General features: G+C 42.7%; 2 protein-coding genes across 7 annotated transcripts in view; one reads left to right on the top strand and one right to left on the bottom strand.

The window, feature by feature from the left end:
* Window positions 1–1953: 1953 nt before the first annotated feature.
* faap24 (FA core complex associated protein 24) lies at window positions 1954–5121 on the bottom strand. Its single transcript, XM_087844575.1, has 4 exons — window positions 4707–5121; window positions 3620–3762; window positions 3385–3540; window positions 1954–3029 (listed from the first exon to the last, which is right to left on the bottom strand). Exons 1-4 carry the CDS (start codon window positions 4807–4809, stop codon window positions 2781–2783), a joined length of 651 nt encoding a protein of 216 aa, XP_087700701.1. The 5' UTR covers window positions 4810–5121; the 3' UTR covers window positions 1954–2780.
* A 1435-nt stretch (window positions 5122–6556) lies between these two features.
* tdrd12 (tudor domain containing 12) overlaps window positions 6557–20962 on the top strand; it is a 30466-nt gene continuing 16060 nt past the window's right edge. The window contains exons 1-17 of one of the 6 annotated variants that reach the window (XM_087844218.1): window positions 6557–6650; window positions 6869–6924; window positions 7652–7813; window positions 7896–8032; window positions 14883–15002; window positions 15080–15135; window positions 15226–15311; window positions 15398–15560; window positions 15934–16001; window positions 16087–16196; window positions 16273–16338; window positions 16421–16472; window positions 16931–16956; window positions 17049–17117; window positions 18214–18285; window positions 19303–19363; window positions 19554–19661. In XM_087844218.1, coding sequence (XP_087700344.1) covers window positions 6901–6924; window positions 7652–7813; window positions 7896–8032; window positions 14883–15002; window positions 15080–15135; window positions 15226–15311; window positions 15398–15560; window positions 15934–16001; window positions 16087–16196; window positions 16273–16338; window positions 16421–16472; window positions 16931–16956; window positions 17049–17117; window positions 18214–18285; window positions 19303–19363; window positions 19554–19661 — 1380 coding nt within the window. In that variant the 5' untranslated portion in view covers window positions 6557–6650; window positions 6869–6900. Of the gene's footprint in view, window positions 6651–6761; window positions 6925–7651; window positions 7814–7895; window positions 8033–14882; window positions 15003–15079; window positions 15136–15225; window positions 15312–15397; window positions 15561–15933; window positions 16002–16086; window positions 16197–16272; window positions 16339–16420; window positions 16473–16930; window positions 16957–17048; window positions 17118–18213; window positions 18286–19302; window positions 19364–19553; window positions 19662–20962 lie in introns of all 6 variants that reach the window. The other 5 variants (XM_087844223.1, XM_087844224.1, XM_087844219.1 and 2 more) reach the window with 5 other exon arrangements.

The raw sequence follows: 20962 nt of genomic DNA, 5'->3' as shown, positions 1-20962 counted from the left end.
ACAACTGAAATAAAGATAAAAATAAAAACCAACATCTCACGTGGTGTCAAAGGTCAGGGTAAAGAGGTGGGTTTTCAAGAGTGACTTAAAAACAGATAAAGAAGTGGCCTGTCTGATCTCTCAAGGAAGCTCGTTCCACAGTTTTGGAGCTGCTACAGCAAAAGCACGATCACGAAGTTTACGCCCAGTCCTGGGTACATGCAGGAGCAGCTGATCAGCTGACCTGAGAGAGCGGGTGGGTGTATAAGGGTGTAGCAGCTCAGAGAGATACGATGGGGCGAGGCCATGGAGAGCTTTAAAAGTAAATAAAAGAATTTTAAAATGAATCCTAAAAGAAACGGGCAGCCAGTGAAGTGAAGCTAAAACAGGGGAAATGTGCTCAAACTTTCGAGTGCCAGTTAAAAGACGAGCTGCGGCATTTTGCCTCCTCTGTAGATGACTAATATATAATGCGCTGACCCCAATATAAAGTGCATTACAGTAATCCAGCCGAGTGCTAACAAAGGCGAGGATCACTGTCTCAAAGTGCTGCCGTGAAAGAATTGGCTTTATTTTTGCAGCTGCCTGAGGTGAAAGAAGCTAGATTTTATCACTGCCTTAATCTGATTATCAAACTTCAGATCACACTTTGACCCCCAGGTTTGTGACAGTTGGCTTAACATACTGTGCCAGGGAATCTACATACACATTGGGGGTCTCAGTGGGGCTGCCAAAAACCATCACCTCTGTCTTTTTATCATTGAATTTTAAAAAGTTAATAGACATCCAAGCCTTAATGTCATCGAGACACTGAAGTAATGGCTGTGTGAAGTATCTGCCTTTTTTCTTTAGAGGGACATAGATCTGACAGTCATCAGCATAACAGTGGAAAGGAATGCCGTGTTTTCTCAGTACAGAACCAAGAGGAAGCAGATATAAAGAGAAGAGGAGGGGGCCTAGAACTGAGCCCTGTGGGACACCACACAAGAGGGGAGCAGAGGACGACACATAGTCACCGAGGCTGACACAAAAAGTTCACCCCGCCAAGTAGGACCTGAACCACTCCAGTGCTGTGCCCTAATGCCCACCCTGTGCTCCAAACGAGAGAATAAAATGGCATAATCCACGGTATCAAACGCAGCTGTCAAATCTAAAAGCACAAGAACAACAGTCCCCAGCATCAGTCGCTAAAATATGTCATTAAAAACTTTTAAAAGGGCTGATTCAGTGCTATGAAAGGGTTTAAAACCAGATTGGAAAACCTCTAAAACATTTTGCTTTTCCAGGAAGGCCGTTATTTGGCTGTAAACTACCTTTTCAAGAATTTTGGAAAGAAAAGGTAGTTTGGAGATAGGCCTGTAATTTGCAAGAACCGTAGGATCAAAAGCAGGTTTTTTAATCAGGGGTTTGACTACTGCATGTTTAAAATCTTTAGGGACAACACCTGACATCAGACTATGGTTTACCAGCTCAAGAACCAAAGGACCAACTGTAGGTAACACCTCTTTTAAAAGTCAAGGAGGGACAGCATCATTTGGAGACCCTGCAGGCTTAAGATGACCAACAGTCTCCTTTAAAAAGGACAGAGTCACAGGCTCAAACCTGTCAAAGACAGCAGAGCAGGAAACAGACTGAGAGGTCGTGAGCACGAGGAGAGATTTGAGCCCTTGTGGAGGAGACCTTCTCAATAAAAAAGTGTAAAAGGATTTAAAGACATCATTTCATATTTTCAAAAGTATTGTCATTAGCTCGTTTGAAAATATATAGAAGAAAGATGAGGTAATATAAAGTTAAAAATATTAATGTAGTCGAGTGTGCCAAATTTCAAAGACTACAGTGTAACACACCCCAACATATGCAGTCTGTGCATTTGTTAGTATCCTCAGACTGAAATGAGTTTTCAGAGGAATAATCTGCAGCTCTTTAATCAGGATACTTTCAGGTATTTTTAAAGCAATAAAAAGAAAAAATGCGAAACTTTGTTTTTATTTTTATTTCACAGTCATAGAAAACAGTTTTGCATGAATTCAAAATCTGGACAATTTCCTCTGCAGAGGCAAACTGATGTCCGAGTCTGTCCTTTAAAACGGAACCATCCATTCAGGTCACAATAAATAATGCAGAGTAAAAATCGGCACATGAATTAGTTCACACTCAGCTCTGTGGCCAGTGACAGTGTGCAGGTGCTCCCTGCACACGGGAACACGCCGGGCAACATGTTAGGTTAACGCTGCCTCCAACACTTCCTGCTCACGCTGAAGGCTGTGCTGTAAACCGTCGTCTCAGAGACACAGATGTGCGAGTAATTCTTGCATCAGCCTGGCGCCTGGTTTAGAGTGACACACGTCGGGCAGTTTGCAGGAAGCCTTCGCTCTCACACATCTCAGGACGCAAACACCGTGAATGTCGATGAAGACGAGGAGCGTGCCTGACCTGAGGCACCACTGTGGAAAGTGCTGTTTGCTGTGCAGGTCACGGTGACCCGGCCCTGATCGTCCAGTGACTGTTCTCATTCCTGGGGTGTCAAATAATCCTGATTTACTCATTAATTTAAACCTGATGGATCAGGATTCCTGCTGCGAAGGCGTTATTCTCCCCCAAACGCCAACCTTTACCTCATTTTAACCGTGCAGTTTTTATTGCTTCAACCTAACCAGCAACTGCAAGCCAGAGTAAAAACTGAGTTTCTTCAGCCTCCTCATGCAGACATCTCAGCTCTGGGAACCAGGACTGTGAGTCGATGCTGCAGGAACTTCAGTCTCAAGGCTGGATTTTGGCCACTGTAATCTGAACTGAGCTGTTCAGGTCCCGGCAGTGTGTTTGTGGAAGAAGCTGTGGATCTGCTGGGCGCCAGCCTGGCCCACGATGGGCTCCAGCTCGGCGGGGGAGGCGTTGCAGAGCTGCTGGATGCTGGAGAAGTGCCGCAACAGCACCAGAGCTTTGACCTTGCCCACCCCGGGGATCTGCTGGACCAGAGCCAGGACCAGAGGGTCCAGCAGGCGGGACGAGCTCTTCCTCCTGAAGGGGTTCTCCCGAGCCTCCCCGTGAACCTGGAGACAACGAGAACAAGCCTCAAATTCAACAAAAAGGCCAGCTTTGCTCTGATTGGTTTGAATCCTTTTTGTTATGCAGGGTTTACAGCGCCTGTGACATCATGTCTCTGTGAAACAAAAAGTCATGTATGAATAAATCCCCGTATGTTGTGTTAATACTGAGCTCTCACTGATATGATTCTTTATAGCAGACCGTTGTCTATAAAAATGAACTTGATGCAATATTTTTATGACACACACAGAGACAAACATTTACAAAATGTGACATCATGGCGAAAAACAACGCAAAATGATTTTATGTACCGTAACCCAGAGTTAAGGACTATAAATCAACACTTTCTGGAAATCTTACCATCTGAGTGATGAGCTGTGAGGCGTCGGCCTGCCCGCTGACGGGCAGCAGAGACAGGCCGAGGTCAAACGCCACAAACTTCTGCACAGCGGGGAAGTACTGCTCGCTCAGTCTGGTCTTCTCCACCAACACCAGCTCCTGGAAGCTGCTCCCAGCCTGAAAACAAACACGAGGAGCGCCTCCAATATCAACCTGAACATCATTGAGAAGCTTCCAGCTTCCACATCAAACTTACGTTCCTGTAGCGAACCACCTTCCTCTTGTAGCCGCTTCCTGCGATGATGTCACACTCAGAGACGTAGAGGACACTGCTTTTGTTGGGCAGGAGGAAATCTGCCACTCCGAGCTCAGTCTCAAAGATGATTTTCACACCTCCATCTGCAGCAGATGCAAATTCATTGCACTAAACACACAAACACTTTAGCCAGTGAAACACCTAAAAGCAAACTGTTACTAGAGCCAGTCCTTCTCTAAAAGCAAACATTACATTTCTTAAAAGTGTTTTAAAAGTCCAAACATCTGACTGACACTGGCCCCTCACTGCATCATCACATGCAACATGCGGCTTCTGCATTCTACGTTGCTCGTCAGACGACCACAAGGGGGCGGTATATAACGGTGTGCAATAAAATCCGCTTTAACTGAAACTGAAGAGAAGCTGAATTTGCCTGCACACAGAGCTTACACCGTTGTCTGTATATGTCGTCATCATCATCATTCATTTGATCAGTAATAAAGTGACTGAGGTATTTCACCGCACTGAACCTCAGGAGTGTTGTTGGACAGTTTAAACACAGGGAAATTTAGCTGTTTATGCTTCTTTTAAAGCACTATACTTTATTCACATCTTAATAAGAGAAAAACTGCCAAGTTTCAGCCCTCTGCTGTTATTGCTCATAAAATACAGATGTTTGTGATGAAATCAAATAGCTATATTTACAGAGCTACTTAAGCTATGTCATTCAATGTTTAGGCCAAATATCTGATACTATGAGTTTTATGAATATATCATTTAAAGTGTAGCTGAAGTTTAATAATAAATTCTGAGAGCATGAATTTGTTTGAAAATATTATTATCATCATATTTGAACATTAACATTAAACTCTGGCATCAAAAACATGTTCTATTGAAAATAAACTATACTTAACAGTATAAATAATTCAGTAACTATAAAATAAGGCTTCATCCACATCTACACGCGTTTTGCTTTTAAACCTTAAAAGTATTAAAAGTCAGTACTTTTATAATAAAACATTAAAGGCGGGTTCTCGTCTGATTTTTGGTGAATGTTTATTACTCCGGGTTCGTGGTGCTTATTTACCTCTCAAACCCTGAATGAAGGACGAATTTCTCCATTTGTCGCTGCAGATCATGTGTCCGTAAGGAGGAACCGCGTTAAGCAGCACAGGCGCTTTGTTCTCCATGTAGCTGAGCACCACAGCGGGTTAAAGTTGCCTTTATCGACTTGGATGAATGTAGGACGTTAGCTACCAGGGTTCGCGTTTGCCTCCATAACGTCAACTCGCTTCTTCTTCTTCTTCTTCTTTTTTGTGTTTAACGGCGGTTGGCAACCAACGTAAAGGAGCATTACCGCCTCCTACTGTTCCGGAGTATGGGTCAGACCATTGACTGTAGAAAACTTTTTCTACAGTCAATGGGTCAGACAGTGAGTTTACCAAATTTATCCAAATTTAAAAAAAAAAAAACTACACTCGGTTAACTCGCTTCCTCCTTCTTCTTCTTCGTCTTTTTCTTTATAGGGTTTATTGGCAGTTGGCAAACAGCAAAATGGTGCATTACCGCCACCAGCTGGTGTGGAGTGTGGACCGAAATGACAAAAAATTGGATTTTGTAAAACCATCGCCCTTTCCTCTCTTCCTCCCCTTGCTTTTGCCACCTTTCCTTCACTTTGTATCCCATTCTACTCTTGATCTCCGTCCCACTCACACTAATAACCATATCTACCATCGGTCTCCTTGTTGCTTCTTTTGCTGTCCTATTTGCTGTTTCATTTCCTTTAACTCCATGATGTGCTGGTAACCCTAAGAATGTGACCATAAGCCCCATCATAATTATTCTGAATAATGTTTGCTGGATCTCTATCAGAATGTCAGTCTGGATTCTGAGTGACAGTCTTGCAGACTGGCCGGTGATGAGCTCGAGTCTGAACATATCACAGATCTTAGTGGTTTTATTTCTTCAATCCACTGGACTGCTAACAATAATGAAACCATTTCTTCTGTGTACACTGATAAATCGTCACTGATCCTTTTCCCTACCTTGATATTAAATTCAGGAAGTATAAATGCTATCCCGCTTTGGTTGGCTGTATTCTTTGATGCATCTGTGTAGATTTTGACATAACTACAATACTGATTAATATATCCCTGCACTGTATGTGAATGTAAGATAAACCCCCTCTCCTTGTTCTTTTTGTTTAACAATGTGAAATCTGCTACTGCATCAGGGAGCATCCATGGTGGTATTGTAGGCAACGGTGCTGTTTGACTTATGTTGATCTTGTCCAGATTAAGTTCAGCTGCTTTCTGTCCCACTGTCCACCCAAAGCTCTTCAATTCACCTTTGTCTTTATCCCAGCATGATTGGAAAACAGTTTTTGTCAGATGATCTTGACCATGTCCTTGTAAACTTGCCCAGTAATTCAATGTCAGTTGCTCTCTTCTTATTTGTAATGGCATTTCCCCCATTTCTCTTCCTCCTTTCCTGCCGTTGTTTAGATGACGGATATACACCTCCACGTCGCCCCCTGGAGGACAGGAAGAAGAGCGCACCTGCACGGCCTAAGATAAGATAAGATAAGAACTTTATTTATCTCGAGGGAAGTTCTTTTGTCATCGGACAGTGTAAAAATGACAAAAATGCGTGCTAAAAATATTTGTGTTTTTTCTCTCCTGGATCCCCCTTCGCCTCCCCCTTTTTTTACGATTTTTTTCTAACATTTTTGTGGGTTTTTCCTCTTAGGGAATTGGGTTTTATGGCGTTTTTTCTTTTAAATTAAAATTATTTTATATTTATTATTTTTTTTAATTTTCATTTATTAATTTTCTTTTTTCTTGTAAATTATTAAGCTTTTTTCTTGGAATTTATTTAGTAAATTTACCAGCTTTTTCTTCAATCATGTTTTAATTTACAATAAGGAAAAGGCTGGCACCGTAGCGCCCTCTACCGGTCAGACTCGGAACTGACCCCCTCCGTCTGCTTTTCTTCGCGCCTTACACTCGCTGCTGCTTTCTCCCACAAACAGGTAAGTTCGACCTGCGAATTCGACTCTAAACAGAAACAAGTTACAGGAAAAAAGTTGTTTTAACCGAAGACTAAACATTTTTCTTCTTCTTTTTATCATTTGAAATTTCAGTAAAACGGAGCGTAGCTGGCGAGCTAACGTTAGCTAACGGGGCTCAAGTTTAAACGGTTGACGTTCGAAAAACGGTAAATCTGTTAAATCCGACCGTTTTCTTCCAGTGTCGCTGCTGCGGGACTGACGAAATAAAGAAATGGTGAAAATATCTGTTCTGAAGGTACGTGAGCCTTTAATGGCGGTGTTACTGCTTTAATTAGCTAAACGTGGCTCACGGGTTCAGTTTTTATGCCCAGCAGATGTAGTTGGTGTATTTAACCCTTTCACGCATAGTGGTCACTACAGTGGACAGCTATTCAAAGGCTGTTTTCTTGTATTTGTGTCAGTGTTTATGGTATATTTGCACATAAAACACTACATTGGACACATATGTGTCCCTTCATACTCTGCCACCCACTGGTCAGCCCGTGGAGTGGTAGCCACCTAAGTGGACATGTAAAAAAAAAAAAAAATCTTATGTAAGTATGTTTAAAAAAAAAATTAAATTCAAAAACCTTTTATTCCTTTTATGCCTAAAGAGGAATAAAAAATAATGAATAAAAAAATCCTGATTGTGGTTGTCACGATTCATGTGCTAAAGGGTTAAAAACCTTTAAAATATCACTTATCATGAAGGTGTTTCAGGTGTGATTACTTGTCACCTCCATAAGAGAAGATGGCCTTTATTAGTTCCCCACGTGGGAAATTTGTCACATGTCACTGGGAGAGGGTGAAACAAAATAAGTGTAATAATGAAATGCAAAGACTGAAGACTTTATTTTCCTTTAATTTGTCAAAATGTAAGCTAGGCATTTAAGTGAAGTTCAAGCTGAGCATCAAGAGGTGCAAAACATACCTTTCTATGCAGCACAGTGATGATGATGTGTACTTCATACTGAACTCTGCAGGTGGAGAACCCATCGTGTCTCTGGGGTGCCATTTGGGGTCTCAGTGGCGATGTGGAGACTTCAGAACTTTACAAAAAGCTACATTTTCAGATGAACCTCTTCTACCGCGACACCACGCAGGACGTGTGCACGCTAAAGCCTACGTCGTTGGAGGAAGGACGGGTATCAAGACGTCAGAAACGTTGTCGCTCCTGTGTTGGGCGAGGTGATAGAGTAAGGAGATTTGTGTGTGCTTTCCCGTCAGGTGTATGTGGTGTACTGGGCGGTAAAGAAGTCGTGGTTTCGGGCCGTGGTGGAGTCGATCTTCGTGGACTCGGTTTCCTGTCAAGCTTGTTGCTTTCTGGTCGACCACGGAGAGCGAGTCGTCGTCACCTCAGAGCAGTAAGACCAGAGCAGCTTCCACCTCATATCACACACACCACAGTCGGGTCAGAATAGTGTACACAATATATCTTTAGGCTTCATGCAAGAACATTTTCAGCCTGTAATCTTAAACCTGTTGGGCCTTCAGTTAAACTTTGCAGCGCCTTTAAAGCTGGTTAGATTTAAGTGCTTCAGAATAAAATATAAGGTTTCAGGTTAAATCTAACTGATAATCCTCATATTTAACACATTTAACATAACTGATACTGCTAAAACATGGCTTCCCACACACAGACTTCAGAATCAGAGAGACTTTGTGTATCCTCAAGGGCAGGGCTCTAGAGTGCGACCAAATTTTTCAGTGGTGCGACTAAAAAAAAAAATTTGGTCGCACCTGTGCGACCAACTGTTCGGGTAACAAAAAAAAAATCTCTGCAACTCTCCATGTGGTCAACAACAGACACACATTATGCCCCTATCGTGGACTAAACCAATCAGAGATAGTCAGGAGCGGGACCTCTCTGATTGGCCGTGGTTCAGTTGAAAGTGCAGGTGGGAGAGAGAGGTGAGTAGCTTGAATAAAGCGATGTCAATTCATTAACGGATTCCACACAAAGACGTAAACACAGAGCGGACCCGACGCATCAGAATCAGCTTTGTCTTTCTCAGCTTTCTCACCCGACGGTCCGAACACGGGTCGGGTCCGCTCTGTGATTACGTCTTTTTGCGCTGATTCTGAGCTGCAGGTTTTGTTTCTCTCCAACCAAAATTCGCCGAGCCAGCAGCAAAAGAAGCAGCAAACTACGCTTCACATTTGATCAATGTCGTCATGAATTTTGCTGTTTTGCTTCCACCACGATAAAAATCACACTTCATGCACAGCTCTCTCTCTCTGTACTTCAAGAACAGTTTCCCGTCTCAAATCTGTTTTCTGCATTATTCATTCGCTTATTACCCACCAGTCTACCGTTGTTTACAGCGCTGTCTTTTTCTTTTTTCACTTAAATGACCTCGGACAAGAAAGCCTAATTTCTGTTGTTCAATACTGAAGAAATTTAAACTTCTTAAAATTATGAAAAAATTGCAGAATATTGCAGAATATTTTTAAGGTTACCTGCTATAAAAAGCCAGACCAGGAAAATCTCCTTCATGTTTTTCTGTGTTTTATTCTCAGTTACTTTCACACAAAGGTATCTGCTGTGATTTTCACAATTCTGATGAAGTCTCACATGTATCAGTACTGATAAATGATCAGAATTATAATATTTCTGACTGTCTGAGGCTAAATTGAATCAAATCAGGACTTTGAGAACTGGAATCGAATGGATTATAGAAATCAGTGATGATACCCAGCCCTAGTGAGCAGCCTAGGCCTGAGAGAAGTGGATGTAGCTGTGGGGAATAAGAAAAGATGAAAAGAACTATTGATAACTTTTTTGTTAAGTTAAGGCCTGATCTGTCTGAAATTCATAGCCAGTGCTCTGACACGGTGCCATCAATCTCTGAATGCTGAAAAAGCAGCAGTGTATCCAGGAAACACATTATATGCTGCAAGAAAGTGCACATGTAAAACTGCGGTGTTAAGCGATGCGGTTGAAAATTTTTATTGCACCTAACTTTTGTGCCAGTACGCCTGAATTTTTTAAGTTAGGCGTACCGGTGCACCCATGTCAAAAAGTTAGTCTAGAGCCCTGCCCAAGGGGCAATTAAGATACAACAGAGCACCATGACATTGAAGATAAGGACAGTGCCTAAACAGGCAAAAAGAGTGAGATAATAAATACACAGAATATACAGTTTTAAAATTACACACTTTCAAAATTAAAGTGACTGAAAGGTGAATAAATAACTGTAAGTGACTAAAATGGAGTAAAGTGTCGGCAGTATAAAAAGAGTGTAGAGTAGTTTATGTTTCTGGTGTTAAAAAGCAGAGGGGCTTTGGGGACAAAGGTGGCGCTCCTCCTCTCAGTCCTGCAGGAAATGCAGCGGAGGCGCCGCCCAGAGGGGAGCATTGAAATTACAGGGTTTGTACGGGTGCTTGAAATCCTTGAAAATCCTTGAATTTTAATGTTGTCTTTTCAAGGTTTGAAAAGTGCTTGAATTTCAGATGTGGTGCTTAAAAGTGCTTGAAAGTGTAACTGTATTTCATTCACCACAAATAACTCTCTGATTGAATAGTTTTCTTATCAGATAGAGAAATAAAATGAGTCGCAAAATGTAGAGGCAAATTTTCCCCGCCTGGCTGCCTTGTGTCTGTTTCAATATGTGACCCCGCCCCTCCCCCGGCCAGTCGGGGATGAGTGCGCTAACATACCTGTAGGTCGCTGTTTTAATCAGTGTTTGATGGAACTAATGGCGGAGTTTGCGCTCTCCAGTCGCATGATAGGTGAGTGCTAGTAAATAATTTTCCAGTACGTGTACGTTACACATGCTATTTTTTAAAATTATGATTATTATTTTGCTATCAAACTCGCTGGAGAAATGATTGAAATGCACTGAGTGTGATGCAGTATGGCAGCGCTGTTATGGGATATGCTGTGAACTTAGCTAACATTACTTAGCAGTGATATGAGTTAATTTACTCAAGTGAAAGCTTTAAACATTAGCCTGATACATAACTAGCTAACTTAGGCTTTCTGATTAAACCTCTGGGGTCGACGGGCTCAGAGTCTCCATTTCAACTTGGGTCGAACGTGCGGACTTCAAACTGTATAGCAGTGTTTAAATTGTGTTGATAGGCCACGTAAAACCGATGTTTTTTGTTTTTAATAAAACAGTGGCGTTTACTCCGGGAAGAAACTGTAAAAACTGCGTTTTCTAAGGAGAGCGCTAGCACGCTTTGCTTGTGAGTGAAAAACAACAGTCATTGGTGAAAAAAGAAAAAACACTCCTTCCCTATTGGTGGAAAAATGTACCGTGTCGACCAATGAAAAAAAATGATATGGCAACATGTGGCATCTGGTTGTTTGGGAAGAGGGGGAAGTTTTAGGAGTGAGCGAAAGAGAGAGAGTTTTGATACGTGAGAAATTTGTGACGTTTACCGTGTTTGGAGTCTCAAGTTAGTGTGTTGTCTTGTGTAGTTAGTGTGTAGTGTAGTCGTTGTTTTGTTTTGTGTGTCAGTTCTACTAGTGAATGTGACAGTTGCTGCAAAAAAGCCACCAAAAGCAGATTGCAGTGTAAACATGCCTGTGGTTTTTACAGTCAAAAATAATACTTTCTACTCGTATTTTAAATTTTGTCTGAATTTAGATAAATGGTGCTGATACAGTTTGTCAAAATGAGAAAATAACAGCTTGGCAAGATAAACAGTTTTTAAAGTTGAAATGTAGAGGCCAAATCAAAAGTAGTCAAAAACAGCCAATTATACCCTGGACCCCAGCTTTTTGGAGTATTTGAAATAATGGTAATATGAGTGATCCATGTGGTCACAAAGAATAGCCACTTGTTTCTGTGCTACCAAAGTTCCCTGGCTTTCATTCAAAATGTGTTTATCTTCAGCACCTGCACATTAAACTACTTAAACATTATAAATGTCTTCAAGCTCACACTGAGACAGTTCACACATTTATATGTGTATTTGTATATGAATATTTCATACTTTAAGGTTGCCTGTTTATTTAAGGCAGATGAACAAAATACATTGGAATTGTACATAATATCACAGGTGATAAATTCAATAGATTTTAAGTAGATGCTTGTGCATTCTTAAAGTCTTATATGTTGAATTGAACTATGTGATCTGTTCAAAGCCTACCAGTCAGTGCTGTTCTCCAGGCCTGTCTGACTGTACATGATGTTATTAGCACAAACACTTTAAAGGTGATCATTTAGGACTTCAGCAATAATGCAGACAGCAATGTAGTTAGCAAAAAACAGTTTTATCGGGAATTAACTTAAAAAACAAACAAACATCTGTCTCCTATTTTTTGGCACACAGGAAAGAAGCATCAATATCTGATGAGAAGACTTATTCTTTTTTTTGGGGGGGGGGGGGGGTCAACAGGAGAAGAATATCTCTAACAAGTTGATTTGTTCACATTGTCACATCTTAATTTTTAAGTGAAATGTGCATTTGAGTTCATACACTATGTATATAAGGCGACCGTTTCCTTTTGCAGTATTTTTGTGTGTTTCGTTTTTCTAAAAAATGCGGAAGACAAATGCGTCCTTCATTTCCCCAGATTTGAAGGATGGGTCGGGTGTATACTTCGTGGCCCAACCTATCCCAGAATTCATAGCACGGCTCTGCTCAGTCTGTTACCCACTAGCTCGATAGCAAGTCGGGGTTCAAGGCTCACTAGAGCCGTGAGAACACCGGACTCCCGGCAAATCGTTTTCAAACCCACCGCCGTCTTTCGCTACTCAGGTTAAACATGATATATAAGTCACTTAGATAACTTAAAAATGTTATTGTTTGGCTTTTTTTTTTTAGTATTTTATTTGTTCCTGAGTAAATCGGTTTGGCTGAGATTAAAGTTATAGTTTTTACACAGCTGAATAAACATCAAGCAGACAGCTGATTATCAGAAGTGTGAGATGCTCGAGAATATACTCCGGTGTCCTGTTATATTTTAGATAGCAAGGAGTTTATTAAACTTCACCGAAACAATCTGCAAATTTAATAAACTATCATCTTGTCTTTATTTTTAGTTAGCACCTTAAACACTTAAAGCTGTAAGCTAATGATAGTTATATAAGAGCAGATGCTGCTGGTGCAATAAGCTGTACGTTTTATGTCCAATGGATGATGATCTGATTAGTCGACTAATCGCAAAAATAATCGGTGACTAGTCGACTATCAAAATAATCATTTGTGGCAGCCCTAATTGAAATGCGGGGTGAAGAATGTGAGAGGGGTCACTGATGATTTTGGCTGCCTGTCTAAGGGCTTGTTCACGTTCAGTTCAAGTTTGAAGCTGTCACACCACTCTACAAACTCCTGCAGAGTGGGCCCGTGGTGCTGTGAGGGGCCTGACAGGAGAACTATGTCGTCAGCATATTTCACCAGGTGACAGAGCTGTGTGGAGCTGCAGTCATCGGTGTAGATGATGAAGAGCAGGGGGGAGCGCACACAGCCCTGGGGGGAGCCAGTGGAGGTGGAACGGAGACCGGAATGTTTACTGTTTAGAGAAGGATAGAAGGAGCTTCACAGTGTCGTTGGTCGTGTCCAAATTCATGGCTGCTTCCTCCTGAGGCCGCATTTGTAGACCGATTACGTCACAGCGACGGACCGAAGGCTGTCCAAATTCGTAGACTCCTCCGAATGCAGCCGACAAATGCGTCCTCCTTTTCCCCGAATTTGAAGGATGGGTCGGGTGTGTCCTTCGTGGCCTACCATATCCCAGAATTCATAGCGCGGCCCAGCCAAACTCCAGTTTCCAACAATGGCGGCCACTACTAAGTTTTAAAATTACTCTTACTAATCTTTCTGGGTCACAAAATAAACTTTTAACATATTTTCAGGCGAGAAAGCAGCTGTGTAAACATCAAATATCTGCTCGGTTTATCAAGATATCGCATATTTGTAAAAGTGCTTCGACGTCTTCAGAGACGTCTGCTACCCACCAGCTCGATAGCTCGCCAGGAGCTCGAGGGTCACTGATGCGGCCGAGAACGGCACAACTCCCGGCACATCATTTTCAGATCACCGCGGAGTTTCACTGCTCGGGTTAAACGTAATATATAAGTTACTTAGACAACCTAAAAGTGTTATTGTTGGGCTTTTTTCAGTGTTTTATTTGTTCGTGAGTAAATCGGTTTGGCTGAGATTAAAGTTATTAGATTAGATAAAACTTTATTAATCCCCCGGGGTTTTCACACAGCTGACTAAAACAAACAGAAAACTGATTAAACAGAAGTGTGAGACAGTTGAGAGTTTACTCCAGTGTCCTGTTATATTTTAGACAGCAAGGAGCAGACGGACGAGTTTACTAAACTCCACCGAGACAGCGGTGACGCTAATCAGAAGGCTAGACCGTCCAATTTCCCCAGCCATTTACTTCCAGCCTACCCGACCTTCTGAGGACCCGGCCCACGTAGACCGCGAAGGCCGGGTCCTCAGGAGGATGCAGCCCATGAATTTGGACACGACCTTTGTGTGCCAAGAGAGGTGCTGTGAGGGTGGTGCAGACCTCCTCCAGCGTATCTGGGGAACACTGAACACTTTGCTGTTACACTCAGCTCTCTCTTCACCACAACAAACTGGTGCACAGTGTCTGCACCGCGGACCCAATCTGTCAGTTTTAAAATATTCCATAACCATCATCTCATATTATTTTGTCTTAAATGTTCTTGTCTTTCTTTAAAAATGGCTCCTATCATTTCTGGATGTCACTTACATTATAATTTCTTGGCACTATCCTATGGAGAACCTGTATTTCCTTTCTTTTTTTTCCTTCTTTGCAGTGAGTGTGGGGTGACAGATTAAGCTACGTGGTCCTCCACTTGTTTTCTGTTAGTTTCTGTTAGTCTTGGTTTATGGGTTTGGAGACAAAAATACTGGAGGCCTATCTGTTACGGAGCAGAATAGGAAGACTTCAGGGGAGTTTATGAGGACATGCAGAGGGGTTGGTACGACAGAGGAGGATGCTGGGATCGGAGGAGAGTGAGGTCCATTTTTAGATAATCCGTTACTGATTTATTCCCCTAGGCTCTTATTTTGAAAATCTAAATCTGTGGGGAGCTTTAAAAAAAAGAAAGAAAACTTTTTTTAAAACGGTGCTGCTGCGTGATTGTAGACGTGAAGGTGCAGAGAGCGGCGCTGCATTTACTATCAAATGTTATATGAATGATGAGAGGTCGACTCATGTCAGGGGTGTGTGCCGGGAGAGTGTGTGTGTTTGGTTTTTAACTCTATCCCCTCTGAAAGGATCCGGGTGGCGATGGAGAACTTCCTTCAGCTGCCTTTCGGGGTGCAAAGGTTCCACCTGGCGGGAATCAAACCAACAACCCTGCGAGTGTCTCTGCTTGAGGAGAAGGCAGAGCTCAAGTAAGGCGAGCTCATCTCACGTAGTTTAGAGGCTGCAGCGGAGCACATTTGCAGATCTTTCTTGTGTTCTTCTGCAGACCGTCGGCTCGGTGGGACAGCTCTGCCACGCTCTTCCTGCACAAGCTGCTGCAAGGTGAGTGCTATCGCTGCTGCTCGAACGCCATTAACATTAGTTTTTATGTTTCGGTGCGATGCATCTCTGAGCTCGTCTTTCATCTCACAGCATCGACCCTAAAGGAGGCCGTGCTGCTTGAACCTGAGTCAGACTCTACCCCTATCAAGCTTTACGTGACTGTTGGTGACATCAAGGTGAAGTTTGACTAAAAAGCTTTTATTTTGCACGCAGACTTGTTTGGAGACGTGTGATCACGTTTGTATTAACCTTTCTTAAACAGATCTGTGTGAATGACGACTTGGTGGCGAAGAGGTTTGCCTACTACAGCACAAAATCAGGCGACAGCCTGGAGGAGGGAGACCGACTTCCTGTGATGCTGTCCTACAGCATCTTAACCCAGAGCGTCTCAAACAAGCCGACAGCACAAACCCAACAGCCTCCCGGTAAACAGATATATGAACTCTGGCTCACCGCTCTCAGCACATGTTGGTTTGATCCATGTTTGATTTGTCTGCAACAAATCAAACATGGATCCATCTGCTGCGGTGGCCCCTCAGGAAACAAAGGAAATAAAATACCTGGTGGTTTGCATTCATGCTTAACACCTCCTGCTCTTAACAATTGGCTACTTCTCTACCATCATTTCTGCTCTTATGAGCTTTTCAGTCTGTTGAGCTCTGGATCGCTGCAGTGCCATGATTTGTTCTTTTTCAGTCATCCTATTGCTGCCGAGCTTTATCTGTCGGGCTGATGGCCTGAAACATGAAAGAGAGTTCACCTTCTTATTCATATGACTGTATTCGTTTCTGTGTCCAGATCAGCAGAGTCTGGTTGAAGCTCGGGGGGCAGCTGATTGGCTTACAGCTCCTTCCCTGCCTCCTCAGGTATGCAGCCCTGCTCGCTCACTCACTTTTATCTGTGTTCTAATGAAACAACCACACATGCTGAACTCTCACGTCTCTGCTTTAGATTGTACAACACAAGCTGGTGAAGGCTGGAGGTGAACATCGGTCAGCGGTCACAAAACAACAGCTGTCTCCAAACAGCCAGTCAGGGAGCGGCTCAGACGCAGCTGAGAGGTGAGCGCTCGTTCAGTTGTTCAGTTCAGCAGAGTTACGATTAAAAGCAACCAAGTGGCCTCTGTTCACTTTTCAGCAGCTCGTCAGACGACGCAGACTCGTCTCTGGCTGCAGCCCTCGCTAAAAACCATCAGCTGTTCAGGTGAGTCGGCCACAGTCTCAGATCGCAGGCACGTGATGTTTTATATCATCGTGTGTGATGGGCTGTCGCCGCCTCCTCACAGGTTTCTACAGTTTATGAAGCCTGGCAGCAGTTCCGAGCTGGCAGCTGCCCAGGTGAGTGCATTTTCCAACATTGCAGGTGTAGGTTGGACCAACTAGGTCCTAACAGCTGAGCCCGCCGTCTACTCCAGCGGTGTCAGCAGGGGGCGCTCATTAATGTACACATGTCGTGCAGGCATGAATCCTCCTGAAGGTTTGAGTTGATACTTCGTGCAGGAGGAAGCATCTCAGTCAGCAGCTGGTTGTTGTAAACGTCCAGTCGGCTTGACGTGCTGCAGGTTTGCTGCACTCGTACAGAAAAAAGAGCAGCTTTTAGATGATGCGCCCACTCCTGACTGAGATTTGGATTTCCACCCGCTCATAGTAAGAACATTTGAGCCTGTGTGGTACGGCTGCTTTGAGGTCAGACTCAGGACAGACTTGGTGCTGTTAGTGACTAAACTCTGATGTTTCTGAACTTCCTAACGGTGAAACTAAAATCCAGAATCTTGTTTGGTTTGTTTTCCCTGCAGGAAGCTGAGGTGTTGCCTCTGATGAGGTAAAAGACAAAAACTAGCCCAGATAGTAGTTTTTATCTGAGCTGATTGCTTCATTTGTTGGGTTCCCCTCACTGACTGCAGTCTGTCCCAGCAGTGAGAAACCAGGAGCTGAGAATCTTCAGAGCTGTCAGGCTGAATCTTTGGTGGATGAAGAGGCAAGGTAGAGTACTCTGCGTGAGGAAACACCAAACCAAATGGTCATACTAAGTACTCTTAGAGGTACTTTGGAGTGCAACAACAGGACCTGCATTTTACATATATATTAGGGGTGCAACGATACTCGTATCGATATTGAACCGTTCGATACAGTGCTGTCGGTTCGGTACGCATATGTATGAACAATACAACATTTTTAATTTATTTTATCAACTTTTCTTCTGACGATGCTGTCTGTGTTGAGCGCTCAGTGGATCTGCGTTCGACTACTCCGCCTAGGCTGCACTGTCGACGTGTTGACGCCGTCCAGCCCCACGCACGGGGCGATCCGCGGTAGCTGTTAACGGACATTTGCCGTGTTGTGGCGTTAACGTCATTTCAGATTAACGCTGACAGCACTAGTGGGAACACAACGAATATGACTGCACATTTACTCCGACATCATCCTAGTGCAAAGACAAGTGGAAGCAGACAAAAACAACAAGCACGCATGCTACAAACTTTACCCGAGTCATTTAGACAGCCGTTAGCACATGATTCTCCTTATGGGGACCTGATATGTTTAATATGCTGCTGAGAATATAGCCCAGAAGAAGCGTATAGTATAGCTTTTATTTTGGAAAGAGACATTTCTCTGTAATAAACTCTCTTTTCCAAAGATGAGTGATTTCTCCATCAGATAGATTTATTTTATTACTTTGTTGTTTCAGCAACATTAAATTTAAAAACTGTACTTTTGAGTTAAAATATATATTTATAATTTTAATAAATGACAAATTAAAAAGGCATGAACATTTTTTTGTATCGAAAAAATATCGAACTGTGAGTTTTTGCACCCGTAATATATTCTTAGATTCTACCAGAGTTAAAAACAACATTTCTGTGATGCTGGGTGTTTGTGCAGCTCCTTCTCTGTATAGTTCTTCCATCTTTATCCTTCTATACCTAAACAGAATTCCATTAGACTGTTCCACATTCCCGGGAAAATCTGATGAGATTAATTAATATTAATAATAATGTGTAATGTTTCTCCACATTCAGCATCTTTGTCTTCACTTTAATCGTGCGTCTGATTTTCTCCACTCTCTTCTTTTAATCAGCAGCTCCAGCACATCTGTCGCCTCGGCTGCAGCAGAGGAGACCCAGAGCAGTGAGGACTGGGCCTGTGCACGGTGAGCTGCAGTTTTTCTCTCTCAGGAAGCAACGACACAGGTCAACCTGATAAAAACACGTAACAGGATAGAAGCTCCTGCACACTGTTTTAACCATACTGCTCCTGTCTTTGAGCTTTCCTCGATCCCCATAAGACATAAACACTGAGTAAAGACATGGAATGTTTTTCATTTAATTCAATTTTATTTATTTTTTAAATTGTGTTAACTGCACCTGAGGAAAATACAATTACTGGCTTGGATAAAAGGTGTGTTAATCTTGTAAAATCCAGTCACCGGCCACTGTATTAGACACACCTGTATCTAACTGCTAACAAATATCAGGCCCCGTGTGATTGGCTGATTAGTGAGCAGCAGTTCTCTGGGGAGAAAATGCCTCGTTTAAGGTCAGAGAAGGGCCAGACAGCTTCGAGTTGATAGGAAGGCCAATAGCAAGTCAACCAAGGTGTGCAGAAGAGCATCTGTGTCTTGAAGCAGAAGGGCTACACAGCAGAAACTGAGGCTTCTGTTTACACAGACTCACCAAAACAATAAAAGATAGAAAAACACTGTACGACCTGATGAATCTTTATATGTGCTGCAATGGTTCAGGGTCAAAGTTTGGCATGAACAGCATAACAGCATGGATCCATCCTGCCTGTAACTCCACAGCCTACCTGAGTGTTGTTGCTGACCGTGTCCATCCCTTTATGACCACAGCATAGCATCATCTCAGCGGCCTCCACATTCACCAAATCTCACTCCAAAAGAGCATCTTTGAGACGTGGTGAAGCACGCAACAGCTTTGTGATGATGTCATGTTAACATGGACCAAAATCTCTGAGGAGTGTTTGCAGAAGCTTGTTGAATCTGAGCCATGTAAAATGAAATCAGCTCTAAAGACAAAAGCAGCTCCAAACTGGCACCACCAAGGTGTACCTAATGAAGTGGCTGTGTAGTGTAGCACTATGTCAGGCAGTAATTTGTGTCCAGACTGTTCGACTGAAGTAGTTTCTTCATGTTCTGTCTGTGATGCAGCCTGTTGGAGTTGTTGAATCCACAGGCTCTGAACCCCGATCCCGACGCCCAAGACGCTGTGGTACGTTTACGCAGACAACTCTGATTTAAAGACAAAGTTATAGAGTGCAAATAAAAAATTTAAAAAAAATTATTTTACCTCTTAGAAAATATGAAAATGAAAGCCTGTAGATTTATTGGTTGTTACTCATGCAAACTCTGCTCATGATGTTATTTAAAGCCTCCTTTGTCCTTTCACCTGGATGTCTCAGGTTTCTCCCCTCGACCCCTGCCGGAGTGGGATTCTGGTGCACGCTACCTTCCCAGCAGAGCCGTGGATCAGTGTGAATGACACCGCCATCGCAGACGCCCTCTGCTGGGTAAACAAGAATATGCCCTGAGTTTGTCATCAGGATGTTTAACGTGCTAGGAAACGAGAGTTTAGTGACCTGAACATTCAGGTATCATTGTAAATGTTGTGAAAGTGGTTTCGTTATTAACACAGCATCAGATTCAATTTGAAATGTTCTCAGAAACGGTTCAGAAATACAAATAAAGTTGTTGTTGTTAATTTACTGATTATTTCCTTCATCTAGAGTATTTAGAAGATGGACACACAGATGGCCGCACATTTGTTGTTGTTTTTTTTCAATGAAAGCGTTGAGCATGGGGTTGATTTGAAGTTGAATCTGAGGACGAGTGTGTGCTTACGCTTGACTCTGATTGACATAAAGGACATTTTAAATTCAGTAAGATTTTAAACGATCATGTGAGACCATAAGATCACGAGTGCAGGTTTAAGGCACTTGAGTATCAGCTTCCCTTATAGGACACGGGAGTGCTGCTGTCGCCATAATTTTTAAAACTCCACGAGGCGCTGTCGCTGTCCATGAGGACCGAGCGATCAGACGGTGAGCGTAGCAATGCTGAGACTCGAGGCATCAGAGCCTGGCCGAAAAAAATCAGCACCTGGATTTAACTAAGCAAACAGGTAAGAGGGATTCGTAGGTTTCAACTGGCAACAGGTTGTTTAACCCTGAAGCAGTAAGTAGCTTCTCATTTCTTAACCTACCGTGTTTGAAGACATGGTCCTGGAGAAGAGAAGGTTTTACTCGAATTGGGATCAAATTATTGTCCTTCATCAAGCAAAGAAATAACGTGGGAGAAACTGAAAGTACAGAAACTGGCTTAAAAAAACAGTCCAGCATATTAAAACCTAGGAGGACAGAGGTGAACCATCGTCTTTGACGAAGAAACAAGGTCATCATCGTGATCTGACATAACAAATGTTGGTGAAATGTGTACAACGCGAAGAGGACTCCGAGGACTGAGACTAAACTGCTGTGTTATAGTAAGAAAAGCACTTGGTGGTTGGATGGTCTCATGAGTCCAGGTTTAACTGGGGTGGTGCTTCCAGCATTCATACACACTGTGGAAGATGGTTCTGGAAGTCCAAAAAATGCATCCAACACCACAGAGGTCAGGAAGCCCCAGGAACGTGCAGGAGAAGACTTTACACAGGTCGACTCTTGAATTGTCAAATCAAGTTCTTGGTGAAAAATTACTGCAACTCTGGACAGAAGTATATGTTTATGTGTACGTCAGCTTACCTAAAGGTTATTAGAGTGACAGGAATCCGCACTCATGCCTTTTGTCTCAACAGACTGTAATCCTTCAGTGT

This window comes from Neolamprologus brichardi, chromosome 7 (genome assembly GCF_056152115.1).
Source record: "Neolamprologus brichardi isolate AB-2024 chromosome 7, ASM5615211v1, whole genome shotgun sequence".
Lineage (NCBI taxonomy): Eukaryota > Metazoa > Chordata > Actinopteri > Cichliformes > Cichlidae > Neolamprologus > Neolamprologus brichardi.
The sequence above is the reverse complement of the archived record's forward strand: the minus strand, read 5'-3'. Positions and strand labels throughout refer to the sequence as shown.

Excerpts from the sequence above, each read along its gene's own strand:
- faap24 (XM_087844575.1), bottom strand. The coding sequence starts at position 4,809 with ATGGAGAACAAAGCGCCTGTGCTGCTTAACGCGGTTCCTCCTTACGGA. Across the intron at positions 3,541-3,619 it reads AGGTGGTTCGCTACAGGAAC|GCTGGGAGCAGCTTCCAGGA; the intron begins GTAAGTTTGATG and ends GTTTGTTTTCAG. Across the intron at positions 3,030-3,384 it reads CACAGCTCATCACTCAGATG|GTTCACGGGGAGGCTCGGGA; the intron begins GTAAGATTTCCA and ends CGTTGTCTCCAG.